This window comes from Apis mellifera, linkage group LG8 (assembly GCF_003254395.2).
Source record: "Apis mellifera strain DH4 linkage group LG8, Amel_HAv3.1, whole genome shotgun sequence".
NCBI lineage: Eukaryota > Metazoa > Arthropoda > Insecta > Hymenoptera > Apidae > Apis > Apis mellifera.
Window position 1 is genome coordinate 10,341,633 of NC_037645.1, and position 21,138 is coordinate 10,362,770.

Here is a 21,138-nt window from a genome sequence, read left to right on the forward strand (position 1 = left end):
CTCTAAAATTAATATCGAATTTCATTCTCGATTGTCCATGTAATTAAATGAACGTAAGTCGAAATTGAAAATATTTCGAAATATTTTTTTTTAGAGCATATGTGTCATTGTCAAAATATTGAATATTTTTAACCCTTTCGTTACTATATACATCGACTATACAGTATATGCTTTCTAAAATTAATATCGAATTTCATTCTCTATGATTGTCCATGTAATTAAACGAACGTAAGTCGTTTCGAAATATTTTTTTTCGAGAGCATGTGCATCATTGGCAAAATATTGAATATTTTTAACCCTTTCGTTACTATATACATCGACTATACGGTATATCCTCTCTAAAATTAATATCGAATTTCATTCTCTATTGTTTATGTAATTAAACGTAAGTCAAAATTGAAAATATTTCGAAATATTTTTTGAATACATCATTGCCAAAATATTGAATATTTTTAACCCTTTCGTTACAATATATAAATCAACTATACTTTCTAAGTATATACTTTCTAAAATTAATATCGAATTTCATTCTCTATAGTTTATGTAATTAAACGTAGGTCGAAATTGAAAATATTTCGAAATATTTTTTTTTGAGTGCGTCATTGCCAAAATATTGAATATTTTTAACCCTTTCGTTACAATATATAAATCAACTATACAGTATCAACTATATATATCCTCTCTAAAATTAATATCGAATTTCATTCTCTATGATTGTCCATGTAATTAAACAAACATAAATCATTTCGAAATATTCTTTTTCGAGAGCAAGTGCGTCATTGCCGAAATATTGAATATTTTTAACCCTTTCGTTACTTTATACACCGACTGTACACTATATCTCTCCATAAAATTCCACTGACGTACTACTACAGGCGACTCTCCATAAAATGCCATGTATATATAAAACACGCGCAATTGAAGTTGTCGTACGTCGAGTATCTTCCTCTGGAAATGTAGCATCGGTATTTTTTATCATTCCTTTCTCACGAGATTCCTCGATGATAAAAATCACCAAAAAAATGCCGCAAAACTCGATCATTTCTCTTTGCACTTTTGCCGCAGTGATGAAAGTGTCAAATCAAAAAATCAAGTGTTAAATCAAAATGAATAATCAAAGAGGAGGAACGCGTTTCACTTGATCGTAAAGAAACCGTAGAGTTAACGTTCCTCCAATCAAACTCTTCCCTCCTCTTCCTCCGCTTCCATTTTCATCAGAAGGAAACGTCAAGTCGAGAGAGAGAGAGAGAGCCATCGTTTCAACCAAGAATGTCGCGGAGGGGAGGGGATTTCTTTTCCCGCGACAGGGCCCAGACACCTGTTTCCCAGCCGGACCTCCCGGCTCCTCGTCTTTGTGACGAGAATATACGGGGTTGGCTAATGGTTTTTACCTTGCAGGGAGGAGGAAAGGAAAGTTTCGCCGGCCTTTAACCACGAAGCCCCGTAAAAAAATATATCCCTCGCAAAGCCGTGACATAATTCTGCCTTACCGGCTTCCTTCCCCCTCCTCCTCTTCTTCACGAAACTTTCTCGACGAGGGAAAAGGAATTTCGTTCGAGCGAGGAAGGGCGATCAAAGACCGATGATCTTTTTTTTTTTTTTTTTTTTAGGCAACATCGAGATTTAATTTGACACAACGATTCTTCCAACAGGCTCGAACGATTCTGTTCCTGTTTTATGCTGTTTCTTCTTTTTCTTTTCGACTTGGAGAGTAGTTCTTAGTTGGTCACTCGAGCCAGGAAGGGGATCAAGTTTTTTTTTCTTACGAACTAGTGTTGAAACGATAACGACACGAAGGATAACGAAGGGATTGACGTAAGTTGGACAACGTGAAAAACACGAAGGAAAGGATGGGTTCGTGCGTTGAATAATTGATATCGATCTATCGTGTTATTCCACACCTTCAAGCTCTCTTAGGCTTCGTTGAATTTTCTTTAAGTAATTCGTTTCAACGTCGTTTAATCTTCTCGCAATCACTTTTAACAAGTGAACTGAGGAAGATTTATTTGTTATTTTGGAAAAAACTTGACGCCAAAGTATCCTTGAATCTCGGAAACGATATTCCAATCGTGAAAATTTTGATAACACGTTCACTGAATTCCAACCCCTGTCCGGAATTTCCACGGAGCATCCAAAGCTTGTCAAAGATCGGATATAATAAAATGATATTCTCTCTCGGAAGCAATCGTGAAACGTCGAAAAATGCCAACGTCTCGAAATTTCCACGGAACGTTTTCAAAGATTGTTCGAGAAATATAATAGGGGAGGGAGAGGATGTCGAGGGTGAAAGAGGGCAAAAGGGCAAGGAGCGAGAAAGGCGAGAAGGATGAGGGAGGAATGCGAGGAACAATGCCAACCGTGTCGCGTAGATCAGTCGCCAAGACACCCTCCATTAAAAATATTACGCCATCTTGCGACCGTTGTTGCGACCGACTACGACTTGAAATCGCCACGTGGAATTCGCACTAGGAATAACAATGGCTCGTTGTTAAAACCGTTGTATCGACCCGTTTTTTCGAAAATGGCGGAAAGAAGTATCGTCGAACTCGTTGCATCCATCAACCATTGCGATTGAATATTTGAAAAAAGCGTCTTTTGGATACTTGTTACTTGCTTATTAATCGATAAATTATTTTCGTTTTATTACAGTTTATCCAAGTTTGTTGATTTTGTTAGAAGAATTATTCGCTTTCGTTATTTGTTGAGTGAATTATTGCGTTGTTAATTATCATAGGTGATGTAATTTATGGATGCTTAATTTGGCAATTTGATATTCCAAGCAAAAAATTAACATATCGACGACAGTTGAAGTGGACAGTTACGCATTGTGTTATTAATTTACAAATTATTTTGGTAGAGTTTATTGGTTTGTTGATTTTTATTAGATATTTTTGTTGTTTTCCAAATGAATTATTGCATTGATAATTATTATAGGTGATGTAATTTATGGATGCTTAATTTGACAATTTGATTTTATTCCAAGCAAAAAATTAACATATTGACGACAGTTGAAGTGGACAGTTACAGCATTGTGTTATTAATTTACATGTTATTTTAGTATTTTTGTTAGAGTTTATCGGTTTGTTGATCTTTATTAGACATTTTTGTTGCTTGCCAGATGAATTATTGCGTTGATAATTATTATACTTGATGTAATTTATGGATGCTTAATTTGACAATTTGATATTCCAAGTAAAAAATATCGATGATTCTTAAAATGATGTGCTAATTGTGTTACTGAATTATTTTGATATTTTTGTTAGAGTTTATTGGTTTGTTGATTTTTATTAGACACTTTTGTTGTTTGCCAGATGAATTATTGCGTTGATAATTATTATACTTGATGTAATTTATGGATGCTTAATTTGACAATTTGATATTCCTAGCAAAAAATTAATATATCAACGATTCTTAAAATGATGTACAAATATTGTATTACTAAATTATTTTGATATTTTTGTTAGAGTTTATTGGTTTGTTGATCTTTATTAGACATTTTTGTTGTTTGTCAGATGAATTATTGCGTTGATAATTATTATACTTGATGTAATTTATGGATGCTTAATTTGACAATTTGATATTCCAAGTAAAAAATATCGATGATTCTTAAAATAATGTGCTAATATTGTGTTACTAAATTATTTTGATATTTTTGTTAGAGTTTATCGGTTTGTTGATCTTTATTAGACATTTTTGTTGTTTGCCAAATGAATTATTATGTTGACATTTATTATACTTGATGTAATTTATGGATGCTTAATTTGACAATTTGATATTCTAAAAAATTAACATATCGACGATACTTAAAATGATTTCTATTATATTGTTAATGAATTATTTAGATATTTTTGTTAGAGTTTATTAGTTTGTTAATTTTATTAAGAATTTTTCCCTTTTCGTAGTTTGACAAAATTATTATATTGTCAATTATCAATCAATTAAAAATCAATATAGATGATAGTTTAGAGATACTTAATTTGATATCTCATTTAAGGGTAGCTTTTTTAACCCTTTAAACCTCGAGAGTTGACTTTCACTCTTCATCCATAGCTAGATCTCCAATTAATAAGAACATAACATTGAATTTTGTGAATAGGTTTCCTTATCTCTTCACATAAGAAGTGTATAAAATCATTTTAATCGTCCAATTTTGATCCGTTTAATTAAATTCCACGCTCTATCCTGTATTTAACTGTACACATTTTTCACATTTAATCCCCCCATTCCAGTGCAAGAATTAACTGATCGACGACAGTTGAAACGGTCGTCAGAATTCTTAAAGCGAGTACGCAATCACGATTCCATTTAGGGGGAGGGGGAAACGTTAGCTTCTCGTTTTCACGAATTTAATCGAACGAACGGCACGCGATGTGCACCGTCACCCTCCCACCCCCGTTTCGCGTGGAACGTGCGAAATCCAAACACGTTCTTTCAGCTTCCCCGGCTTCCATTTTCCGGCTGCGAGGCTCACCCCGTTATCCGTTTTGCTCATATTTCATCCCCCGCCATCGTCGAAACGGGCGGAAAGAAAAATCGAAGCGGGGGGACCTTGCGCCCCGTTTCACGCGAGTCCTTTCACCGCAACCACTGCTCTCATCTTTTCTCCGCGTCACAATTCGTTTCGAAAAGTCGAAAACTTGCGATCTCGAAAAGAGGCGCTAATCGCACCTCGATTCGTGATAAGGATTGAAAAGCAAAGATTCGGAAAATTCGAGTCCTTTAATGATTGATTTTTTGTTAAATACGCGAAAAGGGAAAAGGATATATATTATCCACGATTCGATGTATTAACTATTTCAATCATCCAATTATCCAATTTGACAAGCGTGTTTCATAAATTAAATTATATGTATGATTATTCTAGATTCTCAATTTCCAAAAATTGTATCTCCAATTCAAAATGTTCAAGAAGAAAGCTCATTCTTAAATTCGCAAAAATCATGAAGCAACACTCTTTCTTGCAAAGTGGAGTAAAATGAAGATTCTCAATTTTCAAAAATTGTATCTCCAATTCAAAATGTTCAAGAAGAAATCTGATTTTTAAATTTGCAAAAAAAGGCCAAGCATGAAGCAACATTCCTTCTTACAAAGTGGAGTGTAAAACGAAGATTCTCAATTTCCAAAAATTGTATCTTCAATTCAAAATGTTCAAGAAGAAAGCTCACTCTTAAACTTGCAAAAAAAAGTAAAGCATCAAGTAACATTCCTTCTCGCAAAGTGAAGTATAAAATGAAGATTCTCAATTTCCAAAAATTGTATTTCCAATTTAAAATGTTCAAAAAGAAAGCTCACTCTTAAACTTGCAAAAAGAGACGAAGCATCAAGCAATACTCCTTCTCGCAAAGTAGAATGTTAAAACGAAGATTTTCAATTTCCAAAAATTGTATCTCCAATTCAAAATGTTCAAGAAGAAAGCTCACTCTCAAACTCACAAAAATCATGAAGCAACACTCCTTCTCGCAAAGTGGAATGTAAAACGAAGATTCTCAATTTCCAAAAATTGTATCTCCAATTCAAAATGTTCAAGAAGAAAGTTTATTCCTAAACTCGCAAAAATTATGAAGCAACTTCTTCTCGCAAAGTGGAGTGTAAAACGAAGATTCTCAATTTCCAAAAATTGTATCTTCAATTCAAAATGTTCAAGAAGAAAGCTTAATTTGCACTCTTAAATTTGCAAAAAAAAAGGCAAAGCATCAAGCAACATTTCTTTTTATAAAGTGGAGTGTAAAACGAAGATTCTCAATTTCCAAAAATTGTATCTCCAATTCAAAATGTTCAAGAAGAAAGCTCACTCTTAAACTCAAAAAGAGGCAAAGCATGAAACACTCTTTCTTGCAAAAGGGAAGGAGAGGGAAGTATAAAAGAAAGATCCGTATTCTCAGAAGTATCGATCGTGATCGATTTCAATCACGAGAAATTCCACTGACGTATCTCCAGTCTTCATCCCTCTCTTTCTCCCTCGAAACGCTGGATTCCATTATCAGCCTGTTTTTCGGCGCTCGACGGCCATCTCCTCCCCTTTTTAATGCCCGTCGTACTTGATTCGTGGAGAAATAAAAAGGAGAGGGCGCGTTCATTGGACAATATTACGAGAGGGATTCGCGGCCGTCAAAATGATGGAGTGGCCAGCCACGCAGACGAACTCTTCTGCAGTCAGAATAATCAGTCTTCCCGCCAATGTTTCCGCCCTGCTCGTTTCTCCCTTTCCGCCCAGCTCAGCGCCACCTACTTTTCGCCCTCTGGATTTCCCATTTCCGCGATCAGAAATATTCCGCGCAAACTTGAACGAAGTTGTTTCCTTCTTCTTTGCCAGGGATCGTAACGAGCTTGCGTTTAGTGTTGTTCGATCGAGTTTGTCGAAGTATAGTTGCGATTGTTTCGATGGATTACAGCCTGATGGCCGATTATCGTCTCTATTTTTACGTTTTTCACGTTGAGAGCTTCTTTTTAATGTTGTTTCGTCGAGATTTGTACAGAAATAGCGAAGGTTGTATTCTATTTGAATTGTATTCTTCGATCAAGTTTCGAAACGTGACTGTTTCCTGATTGTTTCGATGGATTGCAGCTTGGTGGCAGACTATTGTCGCATTTTTCACGTTGTTTTATATTGTATTATATTTGTTTTATATTCAGAGCATTATATGCAGCTTGGTGGCCGACTATCGTCGCTATTTTTACGTTTTTCATGTTGAGAGCTTCTTCTTAACGTTGTTTCGTTGAGATTTGTATAAAGATGGCGGAGGTTGTTTGAATTGTATTCTTCGATCAAGTTTCAAAGTGTAGTTGCGATTGTTTTGGATTGTTTCGACAGATTGCAGGTTGATGGCCGACTATTGTCCCGTTTTTCACGTTGTTTGTTTCACGTTGAAAGCTTTTTTTTAACAATAGATCGCAACCTTCCATGTTGTTTCATCGAGATTTGTACAGGAATGGCGTAGGTTGTTTGAATTATATTATTATTGGATCAAATTTCGAAGTGTGGTTGCGATTGTTTCAACAAATTGTAGCTTGGTGGCCGACTATCATCGTTATTTTTACGTTTTTCACGCTGAGAGCTTCTTTTTAATGTTGTTTCATCGAGATTTGTACAGGGATGGCGGAGGTTGTATTCTGTTTGAATTATAGTCTTCGAAGTGTGACTGTTTTGAATTGTTTCGACGGATTGCAGCACAGTGGCCGATTATTTTTCTGTTTCTTATATTGAGAACTTCACTTTAACGTTGTTTCATCGAGATTTGTATAGGGATAGCAAGAGTTGTATTCTGTTTGAATTATAGTCTTCGAATTATAGTTTCGAAGTATGACTGTTTCGGATTGTTTCGACGAATTGCAGCTTGATGGCCGACTATCGTCGTCATTGTCCCGTTTTTCATGTTCTTTGTTTCATATTGAGAGCTTCTTTTTTTTCGAAAGATAGCAATCTTTGTTTCATGAGAGATTTATAGAGATGGTCGTATCTTTGAATTCTTGGACGAAATTTCAAATGATTATGATTGTTTTGAACTGGAAAATTAGAAGATTGCAAAAGATTGCGACAGATTATCGTCATTTTGTTGTTTTTCGTATTATTTCGTTAATACTTACATAGAGGATTGTACTTTGAATGTTTTCGACGAAGTTTCAGATAGTGTGATTCTTTTATATATTTGATTATAGTAGATTGTTAGATTCATTCGTTAGAACGTCAATTTTCTAAGGATTAGGAAAAAATTCGCTCAATGAGAGAAGAAATAGATTTTCAAGTTCATTGATTAATTCTAACCAGTTCTAAATTTTTGGTCTTAAGAGATGCAACTTGGCCAACTCCTTGGAACTTAGGACTCAGTACTGGATCTTCTTAATTTCGTACTGGACTTTCTTAATTTTGATTATGATTCATATGAACTGCAATTGCATCTATCGACAAGAATAACAATACATATATCATCAATGTTCTCCAATATCAAATTCATAAAAATCTTTAAACCACTTCTCGCAATTTATAACGTTTCCTATTCCACGATTCACTTTTCCTATAACTCGTCACTCTCCCTCCCATCCCTCACAAACCATGTTTCCATTCCTTAAAAGTTACAAACAACTTCTTATTCCTCCCCTCTCTCTCTCTCTCTCTCTCTCTCTCTTTGAAAACGCCTTTCCTAAGAATCTAAGAAAAAACTTTTATTTCGTTTCACCTATCTCCCATCCCGATCTCCCTAGACAAATCACCGCGAATCAAATATTAAGATGGTAAAAACAGAGCTATACCGGAACAAATTCCGAGGGTAGCTTTGGAATTTTTCATCGCGATTCTCTCCCCTCCTCCTCCTCCTCCTCCTCTCCGCCCCGCATCGAAATTTCCAACAGCCATTCCTCTTCGATTCGTTGCACCCCCTCCCTTCTCCTGGCACCCCTCCTGTTCGTAACAGGATGCTCGGCTCGTTCCGCAAACAAATCGCAGGGCCGTGTTCCTCGAGGCTGGTTGAACAAGCGCAATTTTCTAGGCGGGCCTCTCTCTCTCTCTCTCTCTCTTTCCCTCCATTCTTCGTCTTTCGTCATCGTGTTAATTCTTAATTTCTTCATTTTCTTTTCGTGCCGCGTTGCGCCCGCCATTTCCCCGCCAGCGGGAAACAATCGTTTAAATATTTCGGTTTCGACGAATATAAACAAGAAGCTCGCGCTCTTTCTCTCTCTCTTTCTCTCTTTCTTTCTCTCTCTTCTCGTGCACTGCGAGAGGAAATTGAACCGGGGATATTTGCAATTCGGTTCCTTTTTTTTTATTTTCGCGTTTCAGAGCGTTTTTTTTCTTTTTATTAGGAAGAGGAAAAGGGAACCTCGTTGGAGTATCGAGATCTGTTCGAGATCTTCGAGATTCGAGAAAAAATTTGACTTAATAATTCGGTAATTACAGGATTGGATGATGGATGGAATTTGGATTTTTGATTCGAGAAATTTTTGAGTTGGGATCAGGGAATAGTTTTCGAGGAAAATAAGTTTGAGGACGATGGAATATTCGTGATGGACGAGGGTTAAGGGTTATGGAGTACCATTTGATGATGCTACATTAGAGCACCCCTGCGAATCCACGACCCTAAAGAAATTCCTTTCTACCCTCTTTAACGTGGATATAATAATACCATCCATCCCTGAGATCTTATTTCTTCGACATTTGTTTAGTCTAGTCTTATAATCCTTATATATATTATAGTATATTGTAATTTTTAACATCATATCGATCATGAATCATATTGCAGTCAAATAAAACCCTTTTTACCATGCATGGGATAAAAAGATTTAAATATATGAATTGATACTACGATATTTATTTATATCTACGACTTGCTTTATTAATTTTCACGAGTTGTCTGAAAGGAGAAGAGAGAGGATGAAAAATAAATATTATTTTTTCGATCAAATATGAAACATCCCCGAAAATGTGCTCCTCGGAAAAGTTCGCCGAGTTAAAAATCGTCCAACTGATAGTAAACGCCACAGGCATTGTTATTTATCGCTCGTATTATTTGGACCGTCCTCTGTCGAAAGAACCACAACCCGCGGCCGGTCGATGTATATTTAACCAGACGGCGAGAGTTGAAGGTTGCTACGAATTTTTCGCGAATGTGGATCACGAGGTCGCTCAACGACTTTCCTTCTTCTTTCCTTGCCTTTCGAGAACAATGCGTCTCTGCGTGAATTTACGAATTTTCTTTCTTGCTCGTTTCAGGGAGGAGGATTGTTGCACGTTGTTGGAATAATTAATTAAATTAGATTCGATTTTTTAATCTTGTTCGAGTCACTTTTGAGGAGAAAGAAGTTAAATATTGGAAATTATTCTTGTTTTTCTCAGATTGTTACAATTGGTGTCGTTGCTCACAGTTTATTATTAAATCGAGTACAATAGTTAAATTGGAGTGTAATTTTCAGCGAGTAATTTTGCAAGTGGATGCTTGCTAATTATTTAATATAAATTGAGTATGAATAAAAATAAGTAAGTGTGAGATTCTCGAGGAAATATATATATATATATATATATATATATATATATATATATATATATATATATATATATATATATATATATTCGTATCCATTGATTCTAATTGGTTAAGTAGTGGAAATAAATAATTGGCAATCGCGAAGAATTTTATTGCCCAAATTGCGATCCTTCTTTTTCCATCACTCCTCTGAGAAGAAATCGTATGAAATTTGTGTTAAAATTATTCTCTGTGAAGATAAATTAATTTATATATTAATATGAAAAGTTCAAAGTCTTTGTATAAAAAAGGGAAAAGAAAGTAAATAAAACAAATAAAGATTCAATCTTGAAAGAAAGAAAGAAAGAAAGTCAAATTAATTTCGTTAATTCCTGGTTCGAAGAGAGAAAAAAAAACTTCACTCCAAGGCTGGGAATGAACTTAATCAAGCGAGGAAAATTAAGTCCATTTTTATTATTATGATCCAAGAGTAGGAATGAATCTCTCTCTCTCTTCTTCTTCTTCTTCTTCTTCTTCCCTTTTCTTGCAATCTCTGTTGAAGAGTTGTCAGGCTGGCATTTCTCAAATTTGATGTTTATTCGTATCCCCGATGCCCCGCCAATTCTCATATTTCTCCTCTCACCGTCTCCTTACGCTTTTTCCATATCTCAACGTTCCTCCCCGGATCCCGGTGTATTTTCCAGGTGTGTTCCCCTATATTTCACAAATCCCCGATTTCTCTTCGTTTCTTATCCAACCGGTGGTGCTCCACTGTCTTATATACCTGTCACAAATCCCTCCCCCCCTCCCTGTATTTTTATTACAGTTGTACTCCACGTTTCCGTTTGAGATATTCCTCGAGATTTCTTATTAAGCTCCCCTTCCCTTGATTTAATTCGAAGGAGTGCAATCCGGTTTGAATCGTTCATGTTACAATTTATAGACAGTTTGGGATGATGAATAAACATAGGTGAACAAAGAGAAAGTATGAAAGAGTGAGAAAGTAATAATTAAGAATTTTTTAGAAAGGTTGAAAATTTTTGTAAAAAAAATTCTGTCCTCCCTCTCCTGTATTTTTATTACAGTTTCTGTTTGAGATTCCTCGAGATTTCTTATTAAGTCCCTCCCCTCACTTGATTTAATTCGAAGGAAATCCAGTTTGATTTGTTCATTATGATGTTACAATTTATAGACAGTTTGGGATGATGAATAAATATAGGTGAACGAAGAGAAAGTATCAAAGAGTGAGAAAATAATAATTAAGAATCTTTTAGAAAGGTTTAAAATTTTTGTAAAAAAAATCCTCTCTTCCTGTATTTTTATTATCCTTTCTTGTATTTTTATTACAATTGTACTCCATGTTTGAGACATTCCTCGAGATTTCTTATTAAGCTCTTCCTCTCCCTTCCCTCATTTGATTTAGTTCGAAGGAGTGCAATCCTGTTTGAATCGTTCATGTTACAATTTATAGTTTGGGATGATGAATAAATATAGGTGAACGAAGAGAAAGAGTGAGAAAGTAGTAATTAAGAATCTTTTAGAAAGTAATGTAAATGAAAAATAAAAAATGTTAAAAAGTAGAATTAATTTTTGTATCAGGGTTGATTAAAATTTGTTTAATAATTTTAAATATCTCGAAAATAAGGGAGCTAAATTTATATAATTTTTTTTGTAGCAATAAAATTATTAATATAGATTTTATTATTAATATAGAATATATATAGAATATATATTATTTATTAATATAGAAATTAAATGTTATACGAACTTATTAATATCTAGTTCTTTTTAGAAATAAATTTAATTTAGATATAAATATTATTTAAAATTTTTGTAAAAAATATTCTCTGCTCCCCCTTCCTATATTTTTATTACAGTTGTACTCCACGTTTCCGTTTGAGATTCCTCAAGATTTCTTATTAAGCCATCCCCTTCTTTTCCCTCACTTGATTTAGTTCGAAGGAGTGCAATTTGAATCATTTCTCGAATCACGAATGTTACAATTTATAGACAGTTTGGGATGATGAATAAACACACGTGAACGAAGAGAAAGTAGCAATTAAGAATCTTTTAGAAAGGTTGAAAATTTTTGTAAAAAAAAATTCTCTCAAAAAGAAAAAGAGAAAGAGGAAGAAGGTATTAAATTTTAAATAGATCGTGAAGAAGGTCGGAATCGGTTTACATTGTTTCGAGCCGAGAAGTAAAAGGTGGAGTATATCAGTCGCAACAAGTAGGAAGGTTATGGTAATGTTCTCAGTCCGAGCACTTACACGGTTAGTTCAGGGACGGGCCATCAGAAGGGGTTGGAAACTACCCCCTTAGAGTAGTTATTTCGCCTGTTGAAAGCTTCGCTCGAGTGCATAGTCAAAGTAACGGTCTCAGCCGAGGCAATCTTGCTACTCTCGAAACTTCTTGGATTACTTCGACTCGCAAGCATAACTCGTGTGCGTCTTTTCCTTTCATCATTTCCCCTCCTTCCCCCGACTTTTCAACGCGGCCAAATAAAATTGTAACATCAACGTTTGCAATTTACCGAAACCTTGGACGGATCTCTTTCCCTTCGAAATTTTTTAATCGTTTCTCGCGTTTTATTCTTTTAAAAAATTCCTTTTTCCTTTCTCGAACGGGGAGGTTCTTTGTACTCGCTTGAAATTGGAAGAATACAGCGAGTATCCTTTTTTTCTCTCTCTCTTTTAAATTTCTCTTTTAATTTTCGTAAAAAATTGAATTATAAGCAAAATGAATATAGATAGACGAAATATAGATAGAAAGAATCGAAAGAATCGACGATATCTCGAAATATATATATCGAATAACGCAAGAGAAGAATTAAAATTTTCGGAAAAATCAGAAAGGAAATGTTCAAAAATGAGATCGTAAATAAAGCATTCTCAAATGAAATAAATAAACTCGGCGAGCAATACTTTATTATCCGAAATATAACACGAGAAAATCGTATTAAAATTAATTTGAAACGCGGCAAACATTAATTTTCAAAATTTTCCACCGAGCCGCAAAGCATCGGGTTCAAAAATAAAATCATCGAATGAAATTCGAATAACGAATAAAACTTGGAAAATCGAACGAAGCGTCCGCAACAATAACTTATTATCCACGCACATTTGCGCGAAAATCCTGGAAAATCCTGATCCCGATGTGGATATTCATCTTCGCGTAACAAAATCGCGTAATAAAATTAATTCGAAATAAACAGAATCAATTTTGCCAACGATTTTATTTATCCCAACCGATCGACGTCTCTGAACGCTCGGATCGTTTTTTTTCCCCCGATATTCACGGTGAATCGAGCCGATCGTTTTCCGAGATTTCAAACCGCCGAACAACCGAACGTTTTCAATGCAAGTTTAACGTATTATTGTTGCCTCGACACAATGGAACCTGCGCCCATTGTAACCCTTCTCCCTCCCTCTCTCTCTCTTTTTCTCTTTTGCAAATCGTGCTTAATGATAGATGAACGCGGATGCACAGGTGGCTGAAGGGAATTTATAATTCGACGAAACTTTTAACCCGGTTCCAAATCTTCCAAATGTTTCTGCAGAAGAATTTCCTGTTTTAGGGAAGAAGGGAGGGGAGGGGAGGACGTGTCGTGAACGTTTAAACGGCATCGTTTTTCGAAGGAATGGAATTTATTTCGAGTTATACGGATGCCTCGTTGTTGTAAATTGTTGTTTCATTTCGGGAGGAATGTAATTAGTAGGGTATCCGATCAACGAATATATATACGTGTGTGCGTGTTTAAACTGTGCTTGTTCAACTCGAACGACGAGATTATGGAATTTCGCGAATGTGTGCCTCCCGTGTCGAATTTATTCGTCACTTAAGAACGAAATATTCGTTCGAAATTTTCGATCGTGTCTTGGCGCGAGAATTTTGTGAAAAAAGGAAAAATTGTACGACGAAATAATTGGATATTCGTGGGATATTTCGAGAGGTATTATTCATTTCGTACCTTTTTTTTTAAAAATTGGGGACGAAATTGTCTGGAAAAATGCGAAAGTTTATATTACAATTTTTATTTTTTTTCAGTACAGTAATTTTCTCAAATATAAATTTCGTAAAAACAGGGGAGGGGAGGAGATACTTTTCTTATTTTAATCGATCGAAAAACATCCTTCATCGATTCGAAACTTTTTTCTCTTTTTATTTTCACCTCATTCTCGTCGTACTAATCTCTTTCCTCCATTTCTCTCTTCCTTCCTTTTTCTCATCCCCTCCTCCTTTTTTCCGCTTCGTTCTCACCGATTGTTTTACATTTCTTTCACCCGCCACGATTCTCCTCTTATCTCCACGCCATCTCCTCGTCCCCGTGCAGAAATTAAGATACAAGTTTAATTGAGCCTTTCCAGCTCGCAGCTGGCGACTTTATCATCGACATTCACTATAATTAAACCATCTGCATCTTTTTAAACGGCGAGAAGGGGCGTTCCTTTGAAGCTTCTTCAACAGAAGCAAACCCCTTGGTTTTTCTTTTTTTTTTATCTCTCTCTCTCTCTCTCTTACCGAGAGACTTTCTTTGGAAAGTTTGCCAGCTGGAGAAGAAAGGAGACACAGGAGGCGGAGGTTTTAAGGCGGTTTGTTCGAGAACGTGAATTCACGCGATATTCTTTGGAAAATTTTGGTCGAAAGATGGGGAGAGAACGCTTGTTTTCTTTTTTCTTTTCTTTCTTTTTTTTTTTTCCTCAGGGTTGTCATAGAATTTCGTTGTATTATATAATTTCATTCAAATTCAAATGGAATTTTATTTAATACCAAGGGGCAAGTACGATTGGAATAACATGTTTGACTTTTTCTTAACCAGCTTGCTGATTTCAATGATTTCAATGTGTCATTCACGCGCTAATTTATTCGCTTCTCTTTCTTTTCCCAAGGGATCCAGAATCTATCCAGAATTGATATTCGCTATTATAAATGTGAAATGAGAATTTTTTCCAATTTCTAAGATTCTTTCTCACGTTTTCTTTTCGTGATTGCGATCGAAAATCAATTTCATCATTTTTTTTCTAGGCTGCTCGGTTTAATGATTTCGATGTGTCATTCACGCCCTAATTTATTCACTTTTCCAGGAAATTTTTAGAATATATCCACTAAAGTTAGAAATTGAAACTTTTCTCAGGAAAAGTTGGAAAGTTTTCTTTTAAATAATAAAATTTACATTTCCACCGTGGTTCCAAAATTGTAATCGAAAATTTCATCATTCTTTTCTAGGTTGCTCGATTTAATGATTTATCCAAGAAATTTTTAAAATATATCCAGAATTGATTCGCCATTAAAATTATTATTCTAAAATTCTTTCTTACGTTGGAAAGTTTTCTTTTAAATAATAAAATTTACATTTCCATTGATGATTCGATTTGCGATCGAAAATCAATTCATCGAATATTATTCTTTTCTAGGCTGCTCAATTTAATGATTTGATTCGACGCATTAATTTATTTACTTTAGAAAAAAAAAAAAAGAAAAAGAAAAAGAATTGATAATTCTAATTTTAAAATTCGCCAGGAAAAATTCAATTTCTAACTCGCGTTGGAAAGTTTTCTTTTCTAAATAATAAAATTTATATTTCCATCGTGATTCGAGTTTCGCCCGAATCGATCGAAAATCAATTTCATTAAAAATTCCCCAAGTTTATTCGTCGAGATGGAAAAACCTGGAAGGAAATTAAATCTGAGGTAAGAGGGTGAATTTTCACAGCTGCACAATGCTTTTCCATTTCGTTGCCGGGAGATTCCTTCGATTTCGCGTGTCTCCTTGGAAGATCTACGAGTCTGATGGGATTCTTTCGAAAAAAGGGAGGAAACCCTCTGAGGTAAGGGGAACTTGCTCAGGGGTCAAATTTATGGCCAGCACGCAAAGAGAATTATTGGGTTGCTAATTGAAGAAACGAAAACGAGAACTGTGGAATGAGTGGAAATTATCGTGTAGCCTTAACTTCTTCCCCTCTTCTCCCCTCCCTCTTCTTTTTTTCAAATTTCCCATTCAACAAAAATCAAATTCTCTATCGAAAAATCGAAAAGATGAACAAAATCGTTGCAAATTCTTCTCTATTTCTCCAAACTCCTCTTCTTCCGAATTTTAACAATTGAAAAAGAAATTCCTTTCGCGTTTCTTCAAGCTTGGAAAAAACTCGTTCAAGAGATGGAGAAAAGGGGAAGGGAGAGGACCCCCGCGGAATTGAATTTTCATTTCAAATTATGCACGATGGGAGAAGAGATTTCTTCTCCTCTTTGTCAGAATTAAAACCGCCCCATCCGTCGATTGATTAAACCCCTACACCATTTCCAGCCCTTTAAAAATCCACCATCCGGCAAACATCCCCCCTCCTCTTCCCTTTTTCCAAACCTCGACTTTGAAAATCCATCCTGCAGCGTTGGAAGCATTGTTGCAGCTCGCCATTTTCCCGGAAACGCCGGTTTATGGGGAGGTGGAAGTGCGGTTGATTATCTCGCGACGACCCACGTCACCCATCCGAGTGAAAAGCATTCTTGGAGCCAAGGTGAAAACATTTGTTGGGGGCCAATGCGAAATTATTATCTGCAGGTTCGATCTAAAATATTAACCCTTGTTATATTGGGTTGGCAACTAAGTAATTGCGGATTTTTTTTAGAAAATCAAAGGCAATTTTTTCATGGAACTAAATAACTTTATTCTGTAATGTGTTGCTCATTTTGATCAATGACCTTTTGCCATCTTTCAGGCAGCATCATAATCCCACGTTCATAAAACTTCTGGTTTTTATTAGCAAAAAACTGAATCAGGTACGATTTGATATCATCATCATTATTGAAATTTTTATCATTCAAGAAGTTTTGTAAAGATCGAAACAAAAAGTAATCAGATGGTGCAAGGTCAGGACTATATGGTGGATATGGCAAAACATCCCAACCAAGCTCCAATAATTTTTGCCGAGTGACCAAAGATGTGTGTGGCCTTGCATCGTCACGATGGAATACAACACCTTTTCGATTTGTCAATTCGAGCCGCTTTTCTTCAACTGCATTGTTTAATTTCGTTAGTTGTTCAATGTAGACAACAGAATTGATCGTTCGGTTGGGTGGTAAGAGTTCAAAATAGACAATTCCTTTGTAATCCCACCAAACTGATAACAAAACCTTCTTTCGATGAATACCAGCTTTTGATGTTGTTCGAGCTGGTTCACGTAGCCTGCTTCACGATCTTTTTCGCTTGATATTGTTGTAAACAACCTATTTTTCATCGCCAATTATCAGTCGTTTTAAAAATGGATCATTTTCATTATGTTTCTTTAGCAAATCGCAGCTATTAATGCGTTGCGTTAAATGCTTTTCTTTCAGTTCGTGAGGAACCCATGTATCGAGTTTTTGAACATAGCCAAGTTGTTTTAAGTGGTTTTCAATGCATGTATGCGATACATGAAGCTTCTCTCCAATTTCACGAATTGTACTATGACGATCCGAATCGATTATTGCTTTGATTAGGTCGTCATCAACTTCAACTGAAATCCGCAATTACTTAGTTGCCAACCCAATATTTTATATATGTATGTGTAATCTTTAAACAATTATGGCGGAAAAAAAAAGTTGAAAATTTATTTGTTGTTGCAGCAAGAGGAATAATTCAATGGGGAATTTGTGAAAATGTTTGAAAACGTGTGTTTACCGGTCGTGGATTTTTGATGATCCCTTGAGCGTACATACGGTGTTTTCGAGTGGCGTTTTAAAATTTTAACAGGATGTTTGATGCTTGTTTGGATGTATGACGACGACGATCCGGGGCGGGACGCCTCTTTCAGAATTGCTGCTTCTTTGAATTTTAATTAATAATCGCATTTAAAAATACGAGCGTGTGCGTCGAGAGAATCGAATCCTTTATCAACATTCCTTTATAACGTTAAAAGTTGCAAATTGTTGGTTTGTTCACTCACTCTATTTTATTCTAAAATTTGAAAATTTTTCCTAATCATCTCGAGATCAGGCGAGGATCGTCTAAGGAAAGGGAACTCTAAAAATCGAGTTGTAACGTTGAGATTGAATTATACGATACGAATAGATAGGTTCAGAAGTTCAAAAGTGTAAAAATATTTAACAATCGAAAAATATTTACAATCCTCGTGTACGGGGATCTGCAGCAAAAGATTGAGAAAGGGAGGGGTTCCAGAGCGATTAGAGGTTAATCGAGATGAACGGTTGAGGGATCACGTGACCGAGATAAAAGTGGACGAGACACGATTTCCACCAGCGACAACAGTTTACAAAGTTGAAACGAAACTCGGTAACGAGAGCGCTTTCGTGATGGTGGCAACACACCACATCCGTAATTTCCACTTATCTTTCTTCGCGGCTCCAAAGGCGTAAAGAAACTTGTAACCTTGCTCCCTGTTTTACCTATCGAGTTTTACCGTCTAAAATGAAATTTCCTTCTTTCAATCACAATTTTACAGATCGGTCAAGTTGGATCGGTCTCGAGAATCGAGAAATAAATAAAATGAATTCTAAATAGATAAAATGATTCAAGATTTATTTGAGAAATGTGCGTGACTTTTGAAAATTATTATTCGAGGTGGTCTCGAAGAAGATGATGTTAGTAATACAAAAAGAAAAAATTTTGGATATCTTGAAAGTTGGATAATATTCTAATGTTTACAATTTGAAGATAAATCGATGAGGGACAAATCCAAAGTCGAATACAACCTCCGTGTTATCCGAATATTGCCACGAAAAATTAACTCGCTCGTACGAAATAAAATATCTGGAAGATCTGAATATTTCGAATTTTATTTTATCCATTTTACTACATTGAATTTCCAGTAATTTTTATATACCGCGTTTGATATAAAAAAAATATTTCAACTTCCTCCGTGTGTGTCCGGTGGCCATTCTAATTTCACAGGAACGATCTACGTGACCGACCGAGCCACCATCGTAAATGCCGAGCACTTCAAAATTCTCGGAAACTCGCCATCATGGAAGGAAATTCGAACTTTTATCGTAGACGAATTATCTACGAGAATATTCTTGCTTTTTGACAAATTCTTTTTTTACTGATTTAACTAATAGACACTTTATAATTTCTCTTCATTGTTATTCAGGAAATTAGATTATATTTTTGTTAGTGAAGTGACTCGAAGAATCTCGATTCAATTTCAATTATCCTAGTATTTTTGTAGAATTCGTTTAAGACACCAGTTTTACCTGTCGATTCTCGAAAGCAATTTTTATTTTACGATTATAACTTCAAAAATTTCCTTATATATAATATAATAATACCTCTTCGAATACCTTAAACGATACTTCGTTTGTAACATATCGTATCCACTTTATAAAATTATGATCCAAAGAGTGAAATTTTATTTCAGACCAAAAAAACTTCGTGATACTTCCTAGCTTTAACGTATACAGAATATTTTTACAAATCGAACGTCAAAGAAGACTGTTACATTTTTTTATCGATTCGACAAATTTTGAGGAATATTCAAATACGTATGATTTTTTTTCTTTTTTCGCTACGATTTTCCACTCGTGATTTGTATACAACAACGTTACTTACGTACTACATACATTGAAGCACGTTCGATTCATAGTTGCGTTGGGTCCAGTCGACTGGATGTGAATTGGATTTAATTCGCAGAATCTTTCGATTAAATAGAGCGTGAGTTAAATATGTAACTCACGTAACTCACGTTCGATCCGTTAACGTTATATCGAAGTATAGTAGGGTTGTGGATAATGGAAAAACCACCATGACGAATTCCATCGCCAATCTCATCTTACGTGCATCGATTTTCTGTCGTCACATACATACGCGGATATATATTTGATTAAACGCAACCGGAGTACCATTTAATTAAAATGGTAATTTCGTTTATCTCTAATTCCCCTATATAAAAACGTATACTTTAATTTTTTTTCTCTCTCTACCGCCATTATTGATCTTTCATTTTTCAAACATTTCTCGCCGTTCGCCTTCCTTCGAACGGGTTGTACAGAATCGAAGTAATTGCCATGTGTGTTTTACTTTTCGGTGTACACAACGTGTTTACTTTTATTTGGACAGGGATGACGCAAATGGATGAAAATATACACTCCCGTGACGCATAAAGTTCGCATTTTTTATTTTTATTTTTTATTTTTTTTTTTTATTTTTTTTATTTTTATTTTTATTTTATCGGCGGATAATCTGGAAAAATGTGTTTGCCCGAACGGGGAACGGGTTTGGAAATTACGATAACGGTATCGTATGGAAACATTTGTATCAATCGTGTATCGTTTAAAAAAAAAAAAAGTACGATTTTTCTATTTCGTAATTTCGTTCCATCGTTGTCGTTGATTGAAAGTCGTAATACAGATCCGTTGGTTGTTTCTTCGCCATTTTATGCTAATCGCGAACTGCGAATGAAGTTTGGGCGACATCTGGCGATGGAGTTTTATTCGATCGTAGAAAATTCAAATTCTTTTAATCACATTTATGGGAATATATTTCTATATATATATATTAATATTAATATTTGCGTTCTATTAAAAATTTTATAACGATACAATACGCAAAGTTATTAACTTATTAATTTTATATGAATTTGGGTGTTTTGTGCAATTTGAAACGGTTTATTTTTCTTTCATTCATTTTTTTTCTTTTTTTTTTTTTTTTATTTGGATTGTAGTAATTGTGTTTGTTTTATATTTGGATGGGAAATTGAAAATCTGCGAAACGGTTATATTTGTGCTTTTAATTTAAATTGATAATGAAGTTGTTATCTCAGTTGAGTTGAAGATATTGATTGGGATTCTTATACGAGTTCACAACTTTTATAACGTTTCGATGAAACGAACAAGGAGACGATACTTTTAAATACTTTTTTAAAAATGGATATTTCTTTCTTTTCTTTTTTCGGAATATTTTTTTTTGTTTTCAAAAAACAGATGATTAATTTTAACTTGTTTTTTTTTTGTTTGTTATAGAACTCGAACAACCAAGTCGCGCTTCCTGGACAGAATCAAGTGGCTCAGACACAAGCAGAGACCCAAGGGGGGCCCAATACCGTTCTCAGAGTCATCGTCGAGCAGATGGTTTATCCAATTTCCTTAGACGTGCTCTATCAGGTAAGTTATGACTTCTGTTTCTACATCCAATTGATTAATTTCTCGTTTACCCTAATTGGAAAACGATAATTGGACATGTTTTACCGCTTATC

The 21,138-nt window shown here is 35.0% G+C and overlaps 1 protein-coding gene across 16 annotated transcripts in view; it reads left to right on the plus strand.

Moving 5' to 3' along the window:
- The window catches only part of LOC552709 (polypyrimidine tract-binding protein 2), a 547,610-nt gene that overhangs the window by 476,234 nt on the left and 50,238 nt on the right, over nucleotides 1-21,138 (plus strand). For all 16 annotated transcript variants that reach the window (XM_026442196.1, XM_026442199.1, XM_026442201.1 and 13 more), the window contains one exon: nucleotides 20,906-21,046. In XM_026442196.1, coding sequence (XP_026297981.1) covers nucleotides 20,906-21,046 — 141 coding nt within the window. The remainder of the gene's footprint in view (nucleotides 1-20,905; nucleotides 21,047-21,138) is intronic.